At 39.4% G+C, this 20,683-nt stretch overlaps 1 protein-coding gene across 1 annotated transcript in view; it reads left to right on the plus strand.

Moving 5' to 3' along the window:
* TRIP13 (thyroid hormone receptor interactor 13) overlaps positions 1-20,683 on the plus strand; it is a 123,624-nt gene that overhangs the window by 54,707 nt on the left and 48,234 nt on the right. Inside the window, exons 5-7 of the mRNA XM_053714355.1 lie at positions 7,412-7,467; positions 9,131-9,221; positions 11,282-11,354. Of these exons, the coding sequence (XP_053570330.1) occupies positions 7,412-7,467; positions 9,131-9,221; positions 11,282-11,354 (220 nt within the window). The remainder of the gene's footprint in view (positions 1-7,411; positions 7,468-9,130; positions 9,222-11,281; positions 11,355-20,683) is intronic.

Raw genomic sequence — 20,683 nt, forward strand, 5'->3', positions numbered from 1 at the left:
AGCAGGTATGTAAGCTTAGGAGCTGGTCCATTTTGTTTCAGCACCTGGGTAGTGCTTGCTAACTGTCAACATTTTTCTTTCAAGATTTAGATATAGAATACAATTTGAAAAAGTTTCCAATTTACTTCTATTATTAAATTTGCTAGGTATCGTGCACATACCTGAAGCACTACATGGCAGTAAATAGTGCTGCCATCTAGTGCTCTTCCTCATGTATAAAATTGTTATAAAACTGCTGCCATATAGTGCTGCAGACACTACTGAACTTACCTTCCTGCTTTTTTTTTTTTTTTTTTTTTTTTTTTTTTTTTAAAATGTTTTTATTAAGAGACCGTGATACAGTTAGATCAACAAAACATGAAAATTACAATGAAAATAATCACAAAATCAATCATACATAAAAAAAAAAATACAATTTGCGAATAGTGCATCTTGGAATCTTGTTTTAAACTTTTACTGAACTAAGGAAAACCTAATATGCCTATGCTAACAGTAGTAATACCATCTCAATGCTCAGCCTGTGGTATGATCATGTCTACCTGGAGACATCTTTCATAAATTGCACTCGAACATGGATAATGTCTGTCAGGGCTTTGAATCAAGAGAGCTTGTAACGTCGTCAGGTGGCCTGTTTTAGGGTATTAGATTTAATATAATTTTCCCAAGTAATTTGGAGTTCTATAAATTGATCCCTCTTGCCCGTTAAAAAGGAGCCATATTCTTCCAGTTCTATCAGGTCTGAGACCTTATTGCGCCAAGTGGCCACTGAAGGGACATCGGGAGATCTCCAGTTTAGTGCAATTAAAACCTTTAAGCTGTTTCTCATAATTTTTAACAGGGGAGTAAAGTGGGAGTGGGGCAATTTAATAGATTTGTTTAACAACCAGACCAGGGGGTCCAGAGGGAGGGTAAATTGAAAAATTTGTTCTATCTCTGAGATCACTGAACGCCATAGCCAGTGGACCTGGGAACACCACCACCACATATGACTCATTCCGCTACCATGGTGGCCACACCTCCAACAACGGTTATTGGATTTTGGAAAGAGTTTGTGGATTCTCCTGGGGGTCAGGTACCAGCCATGTAATAACTTATAGTTAATTTCTTTAATGGAGGCTGACATGGAGGCGGATTTAATATTATGAAAGATGTTAGTTGCTGTCTGGGGTGTTATGATAACTCCCAGTTCCTTCTCCCACATTTCTATGGAGCGAGGTAAGTTACCTGGGGGGCGGTTGGGTGATAATGTTGTAAATGTGGGAAAGGCAGTGCCTAACCGGAGGGGAAGATGTGTATAGTTTTTCAATGTTGGTAAGTGGTCGCAACATGTTCAAACGCTGTGGGTGAGTTGTGAGATAGTGGTGCACCCTTCTGTATGAAAACCAGTTTTTGGCCCAGCTCTGACCAGAGTCTAGTAATAGCTCTTGAGTTTTTATCTGTTCGTTGTTAGTCAAGGACCACAGAGGAATGTCATGACTCTTGTTGAGTGTTCCTGCGTCGCTCGGTAGGGGGAGAAGGGTGAACTCGTCATTGTGGAGCAATGATGTTAAGGGGCCTGGGCAGGAGGAAATATATGGGTTTGTCTTATTAGTGGAATCCCATACTTTCAGGGTTTCTCGTGTGATCGGGTTTTTAATTAGTTTGAGTGAAGATTGGAAGCCTGGGTTCCAACACAAGGAGGGAAGATTAAAATCTGGGTTAAGTTTTTCTTCTAGTGAAACCCACCTCTTGTGACTCCCGTGAATCCTCCAGTCGAGAACCCTCTGGAGGAATATTGATCTATGGTACGAGTCAATATCGGGGACCCCCAGGCCTCCCTGAGTTGTGGAGCGGGACATCACGAGTTTGTTTATTCTAGGGGGACGCCTATTCCAGATGAATGAACTAAACAGTTGTTGCATCTGTGGTATGTATGTGTTAGGGAGTTGGATGGGGAGGGTCTGCATAATATATAGCAGTCTGGGAAAGGCATTCATTTTGATTGTGTTTATCCTCCCTAACCAGGATAAACGGTTCCTTGTCCAGGATGAAAGGTCCCGAACTAATGCAGTTTTTATAGCTGAGTAATTTAGCTTGAACATTAAATCAAAATTGTCTGCTAAATGAATCCCCAGATATTTAAGGGAATCTTTGTTCCATTTGAATGGGCATATTTTAGAAATCAAGTTTGCCAGTGAGGAGCTAATAGCCACTCCCAGCATTTCGGATTTGTCATGATTAATTTTGTAGTTGGAAAGAACTCGAAATGTCTCCAGCTCCACAAGTAGATGTGGAATTGACTCGGTTGGGGTAGTTAAGGAAAACATGACATCATCTGCGAAGAGTGACATCTTGTATTCTTCGTCTCCTACAGTCAGACCTCGTATGTTTTTATTAGACCTAATTTTGGTCGCCAAAGTCTCAATAAGGCATGTGAAAAGTAAGGGGGATAGGGGGCAGCCCTGCCTAGTGCCGTTTGTTATCTGGAACGGGGAAGATAGAATTCCGTTAAGGGCTATCCTAGCGCTCGGTTTGTTGTATAACGCGAGTATTCTATGTAGTGTCTTCTCCCCAAGACCGAAAGCCCTCAATGTTGCAGCAAGAAAAGGCCATCCGACTCTGTCGAAGGCCTTCTCTGCGTCTGTGGAAATCCAGAGTGAGGGAATAAGATTGGTCTTAGCATGCCACAACAGGTGCATATTACGCACTGTGTTGTCTCTTGCTTCTCTGAATGGTACAAAGCCAACCTGGTCTCTGTGGATAATGTGGGGTAAGATTAAGTTAAGTCTGTTAGCAATGATTTTGGCAAAAAGTTTGAGATCCGTATTTAAGAGGGAAATCGGTCTATAGTTAGGGATGGACACGACAGGTTTATTTGGTTTTGGTATCAGAGCAATGTTGGCCTGTAAGGCCGACGGAGGGAAGGATTTATCCTGATCTATGCTATGAAAATAAGCCAGGAGGTGTGGTGTTAGCACGTCTCTAAAGGATGTGTAGTAGGTGTTACCAAAACCGTCTGGGCCTGGGAATTTACCTGGTTTCAATGATTTTATGGCTAGTTTAATTTCGTTGGTGGAAATGGGAGCGTCTAAGTCGGCCTTTTGTTCTTCACTAATTTGGGGTAGGTTTAGTTGAGATAGATAGTTTAGAATAGTGGAATTCGCAAGAGGAGGTGATTTTGAGGACAGGTTGTAGAGTGAGCTGTAATATTGTTTAAAACTGTCTGCTATGTCGTTAGATGTATATCGGTCTTGTCCCTTTTCGTCTTTGATATGTAAAATGTATCTACTGAGAGCTTTCCGTCTGAGCTGTCTGGCCAACAGCTTACCCTGTTTGTTAGCACCTTCATAGTAAGTTTTTTTCAAAAATAAGGCACTACGTTTAGCCTCTTTTCCCAGGTAGCAATTGAGCTGTTGCTGTTTGTGCTCTAAGCTGTCCTGGAGGGAACGGTCTTTTGGGAACATTTTATGTATTTCCTGAAGTTTGTTTAAGTCCGCGAGTAAGGAGGTTAGGTAGAGTTGTTGTTGTTTTGTCTTAGCCGCCTTTAGAGCGATCAATTCGCCCCTGAGGACACACTTATGGGCGTTCCAGATATGCTGTTGGCAAATATCTGGGGTGGTGTTTGTTCTGAAGTACTCTTCAATGCACTTAGTTAAGTTAATCTTGGCCAATGGGTCGTTTAAAAGAGACTCATCGAGTCTCCAAGTCCGAGGATTATTGGTGTCTATGGGGAGATTAAATGTACAGCTGACCATTGCATGGTCGGACCACGTTATGGGATGTATATCAGAGTGTCGTGCATGAATTAGGCTGGTAACATCTGTCAGTATGTAATCAATCCTAGAGTAACTTTGATGTGGGTGGGAGTAAAAAGTGAAATCTTTGTCATGCGGGTGGTGGATTCGCCAGATATCATGCATGGCCAGGGCGTGCAATTTGGACTTAATTAATTTTAAAGTTTTGGTGGGAATAGCAGACTTGCCAGAGGAGCAGTCTATAGTGGGGTCTAGGGCAATGTTAGTCTCCTCCAAATATCAAGCTACCCCTAGGTGACTCTAAGAGTTTGTTGCCTAACTGATGGAAGAAACTGGTGACATCTAGGCTAGGGGCATAGATATTAACTAGGGTTATAAGTTTCCTATGCAAAAGTCCTGAGATAATTAAGTATCTACCCATTTTGTCTTTTTCTATTGACGTGACCTGAAAAGGAAAATTCTTTTTAATCATAATACACACCCCATTACGTTTTGAGCTGTCAGAGGAAAAGTATGCAATACCAAATTTCTGAAATGAGGCACGAGGTTCTCGACCTCTTTTGAAGTGGGTCTCTTGCAACATTACTATGTCACACCTAAGTCTCTTATAATCCCTTAAGGCTATGGTTCTCTTTTGTGGTATATTGAGCCCCTTGACATTGTGAGATAGGACTCTGTAGTTTGACCTATCCATCTATAGTGGTACATTTAGGAATATGAAAGATTACGCATGACAAGCACATTTTTAACAGGCAATCTGAGACAAACTTGAAAGGTATCTTGTAGAAAGCATGAGAGGTTACAAACATAGCATGTAATAACATCAAAATATGGTACAAACATAAATTCTTAGCTGAACCAACTAAAAGTGTACATTTAGAACTATACACCATAATCGGGGGGTGACTGGTGTTACATAAAGCTCTAATAAGCAATTTAAATCTAAAGTTGGAGTACCAGGTGTGGACCCGTGTTAGAAGGGAGGGAGCCAAAGGGAGAGGTGAGAGGGTAGGAGAGGGGAGGTTTGGGGGAGGGAGAATTGAGGACAGGAAGGGTTGGTTATTGGGATAGTAGGTTTAGGTCAGCCTGGGCATGGTCTCGGCACATCTGGAAAATGGCATAAACATTAAGTGTCCAAAATACATTCATCAAAAGGCATAACAAGTTATAGACCACCCAGTAGTCGAGGGGAAAGTCCAGAAATCTGTGGAAAAAGAAAAAAAAAAAGAACCATACACTACCCTGACTACAACTTTTAAGAACAAGAATTGAAATCTTACCCTATTACCCAGGGCCAGAGGTAGTCCAGAAACAAATAAGTGGGAGCCTGAGCGTGTGCTTTAGCATAATCTCCCTAGACCATTAGCTAGTGGTATGAGTCTGATATTTATTGCAGAAGATCACGGCTGTGGGGGGTTTCGCAGGTCAGAGGAACCCGTGGGTGCAGAGTCGGTTTTTCTTCTCTTGGGGTTGACTTTATTCCATTGAGGGCGCTGTTCCTTGGGGTTGTCCCCCCCTTTGTCTGGTTGTTTTGAGGTGGTCGCAAGGACATCCTCGTCTGGAGGCTCAATATTGATGTTCAGTTTCTTGGATACAGTGTCTAAGTCCTGGAAAGACTTGTATATGATTTGAGAGCCATTATAGGAGATTATCAAACTGAATGGGTATCCCCAGCGATATTTGATGTTGTGATCTTGCAGGGCCTTAGTAAGGAATCTGACCTCTCTCCTTCTCTGGATAGTTTGTGGGCAGAGATCTTGAAAAATTTGTAAAGTGTGACCTTTATAGGAAATGGAGCGCCTGGTTCTCGCTGATTGCCAGATATCATCTTTGGTAGTAAATCTGAGAAATCTCATTATCACGTCCCTGGGTGGAGCGGGGGGCTTGGATGGTGGTCTTAGCGCCCTATGAATCCGCTCAATTTCATCAGGTTGTAAGGGGGGTAATCTGGGATTCAAGAAATGAAATAGCTCAGCCGCATAAGATTTTAGTTGCTCTGGAGAAACTTCTTCAGGTATGCCTCTGATTCTGAGGTTATTCCGTCTCTCCCGATTGTCAAGATCCTCAAGTTTCTCTTGTAGGGTCTGTACCATGGAATCTTGTATTGAGAGTTGTTGTGTGTTAGAACTAACCATGGAATTGAGCGCCTCTTGGCCTTCTTCAATGTAATCAAGCCTAGAGCTCATTTCATTTAAGTCTTTCTTTAATTCCCTCATTTCGCCTTTTATAAAAGATTTCAAAGATTCAAAGTCAGATTTGGATGGGAGATCTGCTATTTGCGAAGGTAAAGTTAGTAGGGATTTATATTGCATAGGTGTAAGATCTGACTGCATCTCTGTACTGGATTGATCCTGTGATAAAGAGGACTCAGTGTGGTCTGGGTCAGATGGCTGAAAAAAGGCTGACACTGACGGCGTGTTAGTAATAGGCTTGTTAATTTTATCTGATTTGGGGCCCTTGCGCTGAGACATCCTGGGCCAAAAAATGTGGTAATTTCAGAGTCACTGGGATTATACACCACTTCTAGGGGAAGTGATATAAACTGATTTATCCTTGAATTCAGTAGCCCCCTGGAGCTGAGTTATTAGGGATCTATGAGTAAAGCTATGCAATTCTTATTCACTATGTATATCAGAAGCCACGAGATAACAGATGGGAAGGCTGTCTGTGTCAGAGGGCCCAAGTCCTGGTGTTTGTGAGTGAAAGTGATAGCTGTTTTAAGATGACAAAGGGGAGACCCAAATCTTGTGAGTTTATCCCCTAATGTGGTTACAAGTACCCGTGAGGTGTGGGAGAGGGCTGATAATTGTAGAGGTTGCCCTTTTATGTGTTCTATTCAGGTTCTAAGGCTGCTCCCACCCAGGTTCTCTCCAACTGTGTAGCCTTTGTGTGAGAGATACTCTTACCCCGGAGCCTGCAGAATGAACCGGTAGCGGTTTAGCCTTGTCAGGGACTCTGAACACGTTGGTCGCGTCCCCTGATCTTTTGGGCCGCGTGGATAGTGCGCGGATGCGGCTGGGCCCGATCAGCAGCAGATGTTTGTTGGCATCGGTAGGTGCGCCTCCTCTTTTCTCGCGACAACAACCACCGGAGACCCAGGTAAGCGAGCTGGAGGTGGTCTGCGGCCGTGTGAGGTCCCGTGTGCTCACTCAGGGGATGCCGGGCAGAGAGTGCCGCGAGAGGCCTGTGCCAAGATGGCGACCGGGAGTCTGTAACGGGTGAAGCCTTTTCCACAGCTTGGGGAAGGAGAAGGTATGGATGGGGCAGATAAGGGATTTAGGGTGCTCCCTGCTGCGACATGATGGTTAAAAGAACACCGGAGTGTAATTTAGGGTCCCCATAAGGATATCTCCTTCTCTTTGAGCAATAACAGCACCGGAGCTTTAGCAAAAAGCAGCCATGTCCCAGCACGGCTCAGCTCCGCCCCCTACCTTCCTGCTTTTTAACAAAGTATAACCAGAGAACAAAGAAAAAGTAAATTGGAAAGTTGTTTAAAATTGTATTCTATATATAAATCATGAGAATTATTTTTTTTGTGCCCCTTTTAAAATGACAAAGTATTAGCCTCTTATTAGAGTGTTTAAAACATTTTATTTTTTCGGGATCTGTAAAATTGTGCTTCTTTGCAAGAATTTGGTTGAATAAAACCTGTTAAATGTTTTTGTTTTGTTTTTCAGCTGATTTTCATGGACTCTGGGAAAGTTTAGTGTACGACAGTGAAATAAAATCTAATGTAAGTCTCACTTTTTACATACATGATAGAACATTTGGGTGTGAGATCAAGCACCTTACTTTGTAGAAGTTCACAAGTTCAAATCACACTTAAAGTGAATGTAAATTTAAAAACTGGGGCACTTTAATTTATCAAATATTACATTTCACTCGTTGTGAAAAAAGATTTACATTTTAATCTTGACAGCAGCTCCAGCTTCTCCCGGTCGTCGCAAAGCCATTTCCGATGTCAGAAATGATGGATGGGTCATCCTCCAATCACGACATATACCACCCCCCCGGGGGAATCAGTGTCTGATTCAAAGCCGTGATTGGAGGAAGCCGGATTCCTCATTTTAGACCCAGGAAGGAAGAGGCTTTCCGACAGGCGGAGGAAGCTGGAGCGGCTGTCAAGATTAAAAGGTAAGTATTTTTTCACAACACAAGTGAAGTGTAAATTTGATGAATTAAAGTGCCCCTGTTTTTAATCGAATTTTTAAAAACCGGCACTTTAGCATCAAAATTTACATTAACTTTAAGGCAATTTTCCAGTTTAATAAAAAACAAAAACCCCATACAAAATATTTATATAATTTTTTGTCTTTGCATATATTTGGCATTTTTTTTCTAGTAAAGGCCCAATGTTGTGTTTGGTTTTTTTTTTTTTTTTGCATTTTTCAGAATGCCTGTACACATTTTTCTTCCCTTTTTAAAAAGATTTACCATATGTAGAATGTAAGCTCATAAGTCCATCTTTGCTGCCAGTCTTTATGGGCCTCTACACTTGAGATTTATGAAATTATTCATGTGAATGTCTTATTGTACTCTGCAATTTTATACTGAATGTCATAATGCTGTTTTATATTTTATGTATTGCCACTTCATTATGATGATGATTTTTAATAGTAATTCAGACTCCCACTGCCTATATATATATAATTTTTTTATAATTTTATTTAAATGGACAGTCTAGTCCAAAACAAACTTTCATTATTCAGATAGGGCATGTAATTTTAAACAATTTTCAAATTTACATCTTTTAGCAATTTTGCTTTGTTCTTTTGGTATTCTTAGTTGAAAGCTAAACCTAGGAGGTTCATATGCTCATTTCTAAGCCCTTGAAGGCCGCCTTTCATCTCAGGGTATTTTAACAGTTTTTCACCACTAGAGGGTGTTAGTTCACGTGTTTCATATAGATAACACTGTGCTCACGCACGTGCAGTTCCTAGGAGCCAGCACTGATTGGCTAAAATGCAAGTCTGTCAAAGAACTGAAAAAAGGGGGCAGTCTACAGATGCTTAGATACAAGGTAATCACAGAGGTAAAAAGTGTATTAATATAACTGTGTTGGTTATGCAAAACTAGGGAATGGGTAATAAAGGGATTATCTATCTTTTAAAACAATACATATTCTGGTGTAGACTGTCCCTTTAAAACATCAGATTACCATGTTTTTTTATATTTGACTTTATAACATTTTAGCAGATATTTATCATGTGACTATAAAGCAACATTTCAGATTGCTAACTGTGCTTTTCAGGTGACATTTCCTATTTACTATCATTCAGTGACATTTTGGTGCAAGTTTAAAAAAATAATGTGGAGATAGTACACAATCATACTTGACTTGTATTTCATTTTACTTTGTGTTCTTTCTCTTTTGCATGACACTTATTTTGCTTTAGCTTTTAGATTATGTTACAACAACGCTGCTGTTTTCAGACAAAAATGTTGATAGCAATCTGATTGCCTGGAACAGAGTGATCCTATTGCATGGTATGTATATACTTGTTGTTTTAAGTAAAATTGAAATGGTCATTTGATTTATAAATAGTAGCATTTTTGCAATATACTTCCACAAGCAGAAATGCTTTTAGTAAAAGTTATTACTGCTAAAACAGCATATGCACATATTCTGCAAGTACCCAGTGCTCAGGCATTAAAGCATTACAACTGCTCAGAGCTGGGGATGATGTGTGGCATTGTCAGCAAAGACTTCATTTGACTCTGAGCAGGGGTGGTATTTGGTTGCTGGTGCACAGGCTCTTACAACTTTAGCTAGACACATATTTGCTAACAGAAGATTATTGCAAAAATGTTTCTGTTAATGGCAGTAATGCACTTCTGCAATGTTGACTATAATGTCTCTTTAATGAATTAATTCATTCATATGTGCACATTTGTTGTTTAGTATTTGTTACATTATGAAGACTTAACTGACAGCACAACGGAAACAAACTTCCGAAAGTCTGAAAAAAATGTTTGCCTAATAGAAGTTAAGTTTACAAATAGAATGTGATCTACTGTTTCATGTTCACTAAATAAGCATACTTTAACAGGTTGAGCATGACAGAAGAGTTTTGTATTTGTAGGTATAGACTAACACAAATCAACAATAAGAAATCCAAACATGGCAGATCTGCCTGTCTCAGCTAATTATTTTTTTAGAAATTAGACATCGGGCAAATCAATTGGGATTTTTGGCGATTGACTAAGCTCCTAAAAAAACGGGGGGGGGGGGGCGGGGGGGCGATAAAGAGAAGGATTTGTTATGTAGGGAGAACAAATGGATTTGGAAATTAGATACTATAGGCTCGATTTATCTCAAGCACTTCCCTCCCATTCGACTTCAGATTCACACAAGCAAACTTGCTGTCAGGATTGCCCTGTTCACCTATTAGGTAGAGAATTTCAATCTCCCGTCTCTTCCGGACAGGGGGCCAGGTTGCACAGGAGCACTCGTGCACAATTTTAAATGGAGCAGTGGATTGATGCTTGCCTGAGGAGAAGCCGGGCGGACAGGGGCGAATATGTGCACCCCTGTCTGCCATGGTTGATAAACTGAGCCCTATGTATCCTAGAGGTTTAATTAGTGAATTTTAATTTTGGTTCCATTTATTTAAGGCCCATTTTAAGGTAAGGTATTTCTCCCCCTGTTTTGTGAATAAGGGCAAAAGAATCCCTCAGCCAATTGTGTATTATTTAGCTAATTAAATACTAGATAGGTCACTATTTAGTTATTGCCCCTTTAATACTAAGCTGCTTGAGTGATCTGGTTTTATTGTGAGACTCAATCCATCCACGTATAGGTAGGGGTTAAAAAATTTGAAAAATGGAGTGTCAATGTGATGTCATTTTGATATACGCCTACTAGGTGATGGGTGATTGGCCTCTTTTTTACAGGTGTTTTTTGTTTTGTTTGTTTTTTTCTATTGTGTATTGTTTTCATTTTGTATTAGCTTGACAAAGGGGCAGGAGCCCCAAAACGTTGCTATGTTGTAGCTTAATAAAGAGTTTTTTCACTTTATAGAGAGTGCCACCTTTTAGGTATACAACAAGAACAGTTTTGTATGTTCTGAATGTTGATGTGCTTACAATAAGTTTCTTTCCCACAATTAATTGAACTTATAAAGACAACATTAGATCCTCCAAAAATGTTTAGTTAAGGATACTAAATAATGCACTTTTAATTTATTAATTTTGCCTGCTATTACTGTAGTTTCCCTCTGCAAAGTGTTCTTTACCTCTCCCCCAGGAAGACTGGAGTGCATAAAACAGTTATCTTAAATTTGCCTGTATATTATGTCAGGACACAAATGATAGAAATAAGGACCTAGAAAGGAAGACTTTACAGTCCTACATGATGAAAACTGGCAATGAGTATCATCTTTGCTAAATTCACTATATGCTTTACTGTGATCTTGTGGGATTTAACCATAATAAGAATAAATTATAATACATATATTAAAAGTGCAATGACTTGAATAGCTAGATAATTTTTTGCAACACCATTTTAAAGTGTATTGTATAATATTTAAAATTGTTTATACATTTAGGACCACCTGGAACTGGTAAAACTTCATTATGCAAAGCCTTAGCACAGAAGCTGACAGTCAGATTATCCTACAGGTATTTATTTTTACCTTCATTGTTATGTTAACATAATAGCTAAATTATACTGATTTATGCATTTCTTGTTACAATCATCAGCTATCCATTGAAAGGGACTTTCTGTTGTTAAAATAAAATGTTGTTAAAACATTTTGTTTTTAAACAAATTGCCTTATTTTACTATATTTTTAACTCATTCAAATGGTACACTAGTCAAAGTTGCATTTCTGGAACATCTCCAATCTACTCCAGATTTTGATACTGCAATGTATTGGAGCTTCTCCCCATCTGGAGTGGCAAAGGACCACAGTGGTATTTAAAGGGACGTTGACATTAAAATTAAGCATACATTATTCATAGTATACAGATTAAAAAAACAACTTTACAATGTTTCGTGCATTATCAAATGTACCTTACCTTTGCTCTCCCTGGCAAAATACCAGTGAGAGACCACTACCAGACAGGGGATGGACACTCCCTCCAGTTACCTGTTTTTATGTAGTTCTCCTGACCCCCCTCTTACTAATAGTTCCGTCTGCAGGTAGACAGGACTAAGAATGCTCTGGTAGTGGAATGAAGATTTGTTCCTTTCATCTGAGTATTCTTTGGCAGTGGGGACCTCAGGCCTCATTGTCAGATGTGTTGAATTTTTATCTTCGCTTTGTTCATAGGAGCTCTAGTTCTCCACAAAATGATTCCTCCTTAAAGGGACAGTATACTGTAAAATAGTTTTCCCTTAATGTGTTTACAATTGCTTTTTTTACCAACTGCAGAGTAAAAAATTTATGAAAATTAGCTTTTTAAGGCTTATTTGTGTATTTTAAAGCTCTGATTTTGTGTTTTGAAGCCACAACCTAATAAAATGGGTTGAGCTTGTAGATATAATTAGATCTCATTACTGTATCACATTGTGCACATATACCTGCTTCTTTATCTTATATCTGTCCTTAAAACAATCACCAGTACTTTGAGAGAACAATGGAAAATCAACATTGTATTACCTTATCTCTGCTATATCCGACTGGGAGTGTAATTTCTTCTGCTGGCTGTGTTTACAAAGCTTATCTATAGCTGGTACGCGCGGCCACAAACTTTCAGAATAGGTGGGGATACCACATGCTAAATCAACAATTTCAAATGCCAATATAAGGGTAAAGGAGCTACTTGTAAACCATTTAATACACTCCAGCAGGTAAAGTGGATCATTGGGAACAAATTAAAGGGGAGAACATTTTTGAGTAAACTGTCCCTTTAAGTGTGTACCATTGTGTGCTGCAAACCTCTCTCTCCTGCACTGTTCTGGACTGCTTCTGCTATTACACAGATCATGCAACACTTTCACACTGGGACTCCGGCAGTATTCTGATGTGCCATTTTGATCCTACTGTCAATTTTTATTTATTTATCACTTCACTGCTTTTGTTGATATGTCTCTTGCTTATAGTTGCCTTCTGTCTAGGAGCCGTTTGAAGTTTTAAAGTATGCATTAAACATATGCTTTACGTGGCAACTTCTCTAAACAAGGCAAGATGTTGTGCTATCCCTGTCACATTTATGGTGTCAGATTTACTAAACCCACTTCTACTACGTCTGGGGAGCATTTAAACCTGACTACAAAATTCTAAAACTGGATCTGAGGGTGACATATTTTCTGATGAGATTGATATTCATGCTGCTACTGATCTAATCAAATCCTTTACTTTAAACATTTAGAAATTGAGGGTTAACAGTTTAAGCTTAAGTTTGAGTTTTCAGAAGTATTTCAAGTACCTGATACCATCATCTAAATAAATTTAGATATATTTGTCAAGTGAAAAATAGCTTCATAGGTCAGACAAATTATTTGTCTTTTCACCAGGCAAAATTGGTTATAGCTTTCTTCTCCACTCCTCCTAAGTTTGATGCAGTTATGACTTGCCCTAATAAAAGTATTATTTTCCCTGTGGATGATTCAGGCATCAAGTTTTTTTTTAAGAATATTTTTTTTTAAATTTTAGTTAAAGCTGCATTAACAATACAATCCAACATTTTTGAAGATCATTATACACAAGTACAACACAATCAAAATAGAAAAACAAGAAGTTTGTACAGTACAGATTAGTATCTTGTGTGATTTTCAATGTTCAGAAGAATTAGTTCGGAGTGCCCATCACAGACTGGAAGACACCCCTTCAGAGGAATCATACGGTTATACATCACTCAAGTTAGAAATATACTACTGCTGAAATATGACTTGATATAATAAGTTCCATCATATCAAGTCACACTAGTAGTTCTATACTCGTCACATTTGAGCAACAATGGAAGTAAATAGATAAACACCTGCGAGCAGACAGGACCTAAGCAGCATATCATTACACCTATGGTTTCCTGGTTGTCAAATTTTATTTTTCATGCTATTGCTAATATACCTGAAGCTCAAGTTGTTTTGACCTTTTCTTACATATTTTAAAAAGGGCATTCTTGTTGGGTGTTAAAACTGAATGTCCAGCCAATGGGGACAGCCAATCTTGTAAGAATAGACCTTTTGATTGTGAAAGGTAAGTAGATTCTAACTCCAAAGTTAACATCCTGGGCCTGACATTTTGAGCGAACCATAATGTTTGGTCAGGAAATGGATGCCCTTTTTTCCAAATCATCTGGTGGTAAGAGTACCTTTCTTTGAGCACCACATTTTGCAAACCCTTTTCTCATGTTCACACGGAAAAGTAAAAACTTTGGATTTTAAAGCTTCTAGTTCCAGCAAAAGAATATAGGGTATGAGTGGACAGGTACAGTCCATCAAGCAAGGCCTCAATGATGGTTCCTCCGCCCAGAGGCCTCAGCTAGGGGACAGAATTGCCAAACACAGAGATAGCTGGGCAACAACAATCTCAGACATCTAGGTTCTGAGAATTATTTCAACCGTGTGGTATCTGAAATTTACAAGCATGCCTCTTAATTTAATGACAGCTCACATACCCTTGCGGCTGTTGTTTTTAAACGAAGGGGTTCATTAGCACGAGTCTCGCTGCTATTGGCTAGACAGCATTATAGCCAAATGCCTCCTGGACTGAGTCAAGTAGTAATAGCGCATCTCTCCACTGGCAGCGTGACGTACATGGTATGTCGTGTCATTAAGGGGTTATTAATTTCATCACTTCCAGAAGAGATTGCTGCTTTTCAGCAGCTTACCAACTTCTTCATGAGAGGGTAATTCAAAAGGTAACCATATCACACCATTCTCCCCTCTATGAATTTCCCTTATTCGTGATCATAAATAGAGGATAGTTCTGGATTTCTGAGTATCTAATGAACAAGAAGTTCAAGATGGAATTCCTACTTAAGTTTATCAATGTCATTTCTCAAAATGCTTATCTCTTAATAGAGCTAAATGATGCTTATTTTTATGTATGTATTACAGAGGCTCTCCGACCATTTCTTTGTTTCTAAGGGGAGAATAATCATTTCCAGATTGCAGCTCTGCCCTTTGGCATTTCCTCTGCACTAAGGGTTTCATTCCCTTGATTGCAGAGTTCTCTGTTGGCGAAACATCTGTACTACACTACTTAAGTGATATCCTTTAATTTCAGAATCCACAGGTCAGGTATGCCATCAAAGAGGCAAAGTTATTTTCTGTTTACACTTTCATGGATGGTTAGTAAATCTAGAAAAGCGTCACTTGGTAACGTTCAACACAATCAATGGAATAGTTTTCCTACCATTACAAATGACACAGTCCCTCATAACCTTTTTTTTCTTTCATGTAATTAGCAAGAGTCCATGAGCTAGTGGCGTATGGGATATACATTCCTACCAGGAGGGGCAAAGTTTCCCAAACCGTAAAATGCCTATAAATACACCCCTCACCACACCCACAAATCAGTTTTACAAACTTTGCCTCCCGTGGAGGTGGTGAAGTAAGTTTGTGCTAGATTCTACGTTGATATGCGCTTCGCAACAGGTTGAAGCCCGGTTTTCCTCTCAGAGTGCAGCGAATGTCAGAGGGATGTGAAGAGAGTATTGCCTATTTGAATACAATCGTCTACCTCTAGGGGATCTATTTCATAGGTTCTCTGTTATCGGTCGTAGAGATTTCTTCTCCTACCTCCCTTTTCAGATCGACGATATACTCTTATATACCATTTCCTCTACTGATTCTCGTTTCAGTACTGGTTTGGCTATCTACTATACTAGATGAGTATCCTGGGGTAAGTAAGTCTTATTTCTTTCATGTAATTAGCAAGAGTCCATGAGCTAGTGACGTATGGGATATACATTCCTACCAGGAGGGGCAAAGTTTCCCAAAACTTAAAATGCCTATAAATACACCCCTCATCATACCCACAATTCAGTTTTTACAAACTTTGCCTCCTATGGAGGTGGTGAAGTAAGTTTGTGCTAGATTCTACGTTGATATGCGCTCCGCAGCAGGTTGGAGCCCGGTTTTCCTCTCAGCGTGCAGTGAATGTCAGAGGGATGTGAGGAGAGTATTGCCTGTTTGAATTCAATGATCTCCTTCTACGGGTTCTATTTCATAGGTTCTCTGTTATCGGTCGCAGAGATTCATCTCTTACCTCCCTTTTCAGATCGACGATATACTCTTATATATATATATATATATATATATATATATATATATATATATATATATATATGCCATTACCTCTGCTGATTTTCGTTTCAGTACTGGTTTGGCTTTCTACAAACATGTAGATGAGTGTCCTGGGGTAAGTAAGTCTTATTTTCTGTGACACTCTCTAAGCTATGGTTGGGCACTTTTTTAATAAAGTTCTAAATATATGTATTCAAACATTTATTTGCCTTGACTCAGGATGTTCAACATTCCTTATTTTCAGACAGTCAGTTTCATATTTGGGATAATGCACTTGAATCAAATATTTTTCTTACCTTAAAAATTTGACTTTTTTCCCTGTGGGCTGTTAGGCTCGCGGGGGCTGAAAATGCTTCATTTTATTGCGTCATTCTTGGCGCGGACTTTTTTGGCGCAAAAAATCTTTTCTGTTTCCGGCGTCATACGTGTCGCCGGAAGTTGCGTCATTTTTTGACGTTCTTTTGCGCCAAAAATGTCGGCGTTCCGGACGTGGCGTCATTTTTGGCGCCAAAAGCATTTAGGCGCCAAATAATGTGGGCGTCTTATTTGGCGCTAAAAAAAATATGGGCGTCGCTTTTGTCTCCACATTATTTAAGTCTCATTTTTTCTTTGCTTCTGGTTGCTAGAAGCTTGTTCCTTGGCATTTTTTCCCATTCCTGAAACTGTCATTTAAGGAATTTGATCAATTTTGCTTTATATGTTGTTTTTTCTCTTACATATTGCAAGATGTCTCACGTTGCATCTGCGTCAGAAGATACTTCAGGAAAATCGCTGTCTGGTGCTGGAACTACCAAAGCTAAGTGTATCTGCTGTAAACTTTTGGTAGCTGTTCCTCCAGCTGTTGTTTGTATTAATTGTCATGACAAACTTGTTAATGCAGATAATATTTCCTTTAGTAATGTACCATTACCTGTTGCAGTTCCATCAACATCTAATGTTCAGAGTGTTCCTGATAACATAAGAGATTTTGTTTCTGAATCCATCAAGAAGGCTATGTCTGTTATTCCTCCTTCTAGTAAACATAAAAAATCTTTTAAAACTTCTCTTTATACAGATGAATTTTTAAATGAACATCATCATTCTGATTCTAATGACTCTTCTGGTTCAGAGGATTCTGTCTCAGAGGTTGATGCTGATAAATCTTCATATTTATTTAAAATGGAATTTATTCGTTCTTTACTTAAAGAAGTACTAATTGCTTTAGAAATTGAGGATTCTGGTCCTCTTGATACTAATTCTAAACGTTTAGATAAGGTCTTTAAATCTCCTGTGGTTATTCCAGAAGTTTTTCCTGTTCCTGGTGCTATTTCTGAAGTAATTTCCAGAGAATGGAATAATTTGGGTAATTCATTTAATCCTTCTAAACGTTTTAAGCAATTATATCCCTAAAGTTGATGGGGCTATTTCTACCCTTGCTAAACGTACTACTATTCCTACGTCAGATGGTACTTCGTTTAAGGATCCTTTAGATAGGAAAATTGAATCCTTTCTAAGAAAAGCTTATCTGTGTTCAGGTAATCTTCTTAGACCTGCTATATCATTGGCTGATGTTGCTGCAGCTTCAACTTTTTGGTTGGAAACTTTAGCGCAACAAGTAACAGATCATGATTCTCATAATATTATTATTCTTCAACATGCTAATAATTTTATCTGTGATGCCATTTTTGATATTATCAGAGTTGATGTCAGGTTTATGTCTCTAGCTATTTTAGCTAGAAGAGCTTTATGGCTTAAAACTTGGAATGCTGATATGTCTTCTAAATCGACTCTACTTTCCATTTCTTTCCAGGGTAACAAATTATTTGGTTCTCAGTTGGATTCTATTATCTCAACTGTTACTGGTGGGAAAGGAACTTTTTTACCACAGGATAAAAAATCTAAGGGTAAAAACAGGGCTAATAATCGTTTTCGTTCCTTTCGTTTCAACAAAGAACAAAAACCTGATCCTTCATCCTCAGGAGCAGTTTCAGTTTGGAAACCATCTCCAGTCTGGAATAAATCCAAGCCTTCTAGAAAAGCAAAGCCAGCTTCTAAGTCCACATGAAGGTGCGACCCTCATTCCAGCTCACCTGGTAGGGGGCAGGTTACGTTTTTTTCAAAGAAATTTGGATCAATTCTGTTCACAATCTTTGGATTCAGAACATTGTTTCAGAAGGGTACAGAATTGGTTTCAAGATAAGACCTCCTGCAAAGAGATTTTTTCTTTCCCGTGTCCCAGTAAATCCAGTGAAAGCTCAAGCATTTCTGAAATGTGTTTCAGATCTAGAGTTGGCTGGAGTAATTATGCCAGTTCCAGTTCTGGAACAGGGGCTGGGGTTTTATTCGAATCTCTTCATTGTACCAAAGAAGGAGAATTCCTTCAGACCAGTTCTGGATCTAAAAATATTGAATCGTTATGTAAGGATACCAACGTTCAAAATGGTAACTGTAAGGACTATCTTGCCTTTTGTTCAGCAAGGGCATTATATGTCCACAATAGATTTACAGGATGCATATCTGCATATTCCGATTCATCCAGATCATTATCAGTTCCTGAGATTCTCTTTTCTGGACAAGCATTACCAGTTTGTGGCTCTGCCGTTTGGCCTAGCTACAGCTCCAAGAATTTTTACAAAGGTTCTCGGTGCCCTTCTGTCTGTAATCAGAGAACAGGGTATTGTGGTATTTCCTTATTTTGACGATATCTTGGTACTTGCTCAGTCTTTACATTTAGCAGAATCTCATACGAATCGACTTGTGTTGTTTCTTCAAGATCATGGTTGGAGGATCAATTCACTAAAAAGTTCATTGATTCCTCAGACAAGGGTAACCTTTCTGGGTTTCCAGATAGATTCAGTGTCCATGACTCTGTCTTTGACAGACAAGAGACGTCTAAAATTGATTTCAGCTTGTCGAAACCTTCAGTCACAATCATTCCCTTCGGTAGCCTTATGCATGGAAATTCTAGGTCTTATGACTGCTGCATCGGACGCGATCCCCTTTGCTCGTTTTCACATGCGACCTCTTCAGCTCTGTATGCTGAATCAATGGTGCAGGGATTACACAAAGATATCTCAATTAATATCTTTAAAACCGATTGTACGACACTCTGACGTGGTGGACAGATCACCATCGTTTAATTCAGGGGGCTTCTTTTGTTCTTCCGACCTGGACTGTAATTTCAACAGATGCAAGTCTTACAGGTTGGGGAGCTGTGTGGGGATCTCTGACGGCACAAGGAGTTTGGGAATCTCAGGAGGTGAGATTACCGATCAATATTTTGGAACTCCGTGCAATTTTCAGAGCTCTTCAGTCTTGGCCTCTTCTGAAGAGAGAATCGTTCATTTGTTTTCAGACAGACAATGTCACAACTGTGGCATACATCAATCATCAAGGAGGGACTCACAGTCCTCTGGCTATGAAAGAAGTATCTCGAATTCTGGTTTGGGCGGAATCCAGCTCCTGTCTAATCTCTGCGGTTCATATCCCAGGTATAGACAATTGGGAAGCGGATTATCTCAGTCGCCAAACGTTGCATCCGGGCGAATGGTCTCTCCACCCAGAGGTATTTCTTCAGATTGTTCAAATGTGGGAGCTTCCAGAAATAGATCTGATGGCGTCTCATCTGAACAAGAAACTTCCCAGGTATCTGTCCAGATCCCGGGATCCTCAGGCGGAAGCAGTGGATGCATTATCACTTCCTTGGAAGTATCATCCTGCCTATATCTTTCCGCCTCTAGTTCTTCTTCCAAGAGTAATCTCCAAGATTCTGAAGGAATGCTCGTTTGTTCTGCTGGTAGCTCCGGCATGGCCTCACAGGTTTTGGTATGCGGATCTTGTCCGGATGGCCTCTTGCCATCCGTGGACTCTTCCGCTAAGACCAGACCTTCTGTCGCAAGGTCCTTTTTTCCATCAGGATCTCAAATCCTTAAATTTAAAGGTATGGAGATTGAACGCTTGATTCTTGGTCAAAGAGGTTTCTCTGACTCTGTGATTAATACTATGTTACAGGCTCGTAAATCTGTATCTAGAGAGATATATTATAGAGTCTGGAAGACTTATATTTCTTGGTGTCTTTCTCATCATTTTTCTTGGCATTCTTTTAGAATTCCGAGAATTTTACAGTTTCTTCAGGATGGTTTAGATAAAGGTTTATCCGCAAGTTCTTTGAAAGGACAAATCTCTGCTCTTTCTGTTCTTTTTCACAGAAAGATTGCTAATCTTCCTGATATTCTTTGTTTTGTACAAGCTTTGGTTCGTATAAAACCTGTCATTAAGTCAATTTCTCCTCCTTGGAGTTTGAATTTGGTTCTGGGGGCTCTTCAAGCTCCTCCTTTTGAACCCATGCATTCATTGGGCATTAAATTACTTTCTTGGAAAGTTTTGTTCCTTTTGGCGATCTCTTCTGCCAGAAGAGTCTCTGAATTATCCGCTCTTTCTTGTGAGTCTCCTTTTCTGATTTTTCATCAGGATAAGGCGGTGTTGCGAACTTCTTTTGAATTTTTACCTAAGGTTGTGAATTCCAACAACATTAGTAGAGAAATTGTGGTTCCCTCATTATGTCCTAATCCTGAGAAATCGTTGCATTCTTTGGATGTTGTTAGAGCTTTGAAATATTATGTTGAAGCTACTAAGTCTTTCCGAAAGACTTCTAGTCTATTTGTTATCTTTTCCGGTTCTAGAAAAGGCCAGAAAGCTTCTGCCATTTCTTTGGCATCTTGGTTGAAATCTTTAATTCATCATGCCTATGTCGAGTCGGGTAAAACTCCGCCTC

The sequence above is a fragment of the Bombina bombina genome, chromosome 5 (assembly GCF_027579735.1).
Source record: "Bombina bombina isolate aBomBom1 chromosome 5, aBomBom1.pri, whole genome shotgun sequence".
In the NCBI taxonomy this organism is placed as follows: Eukaryota; Metazoa; Chordata; class Amphibia; order Anura; family Bombinatoridae; genus Bombina; species Bombina bombina.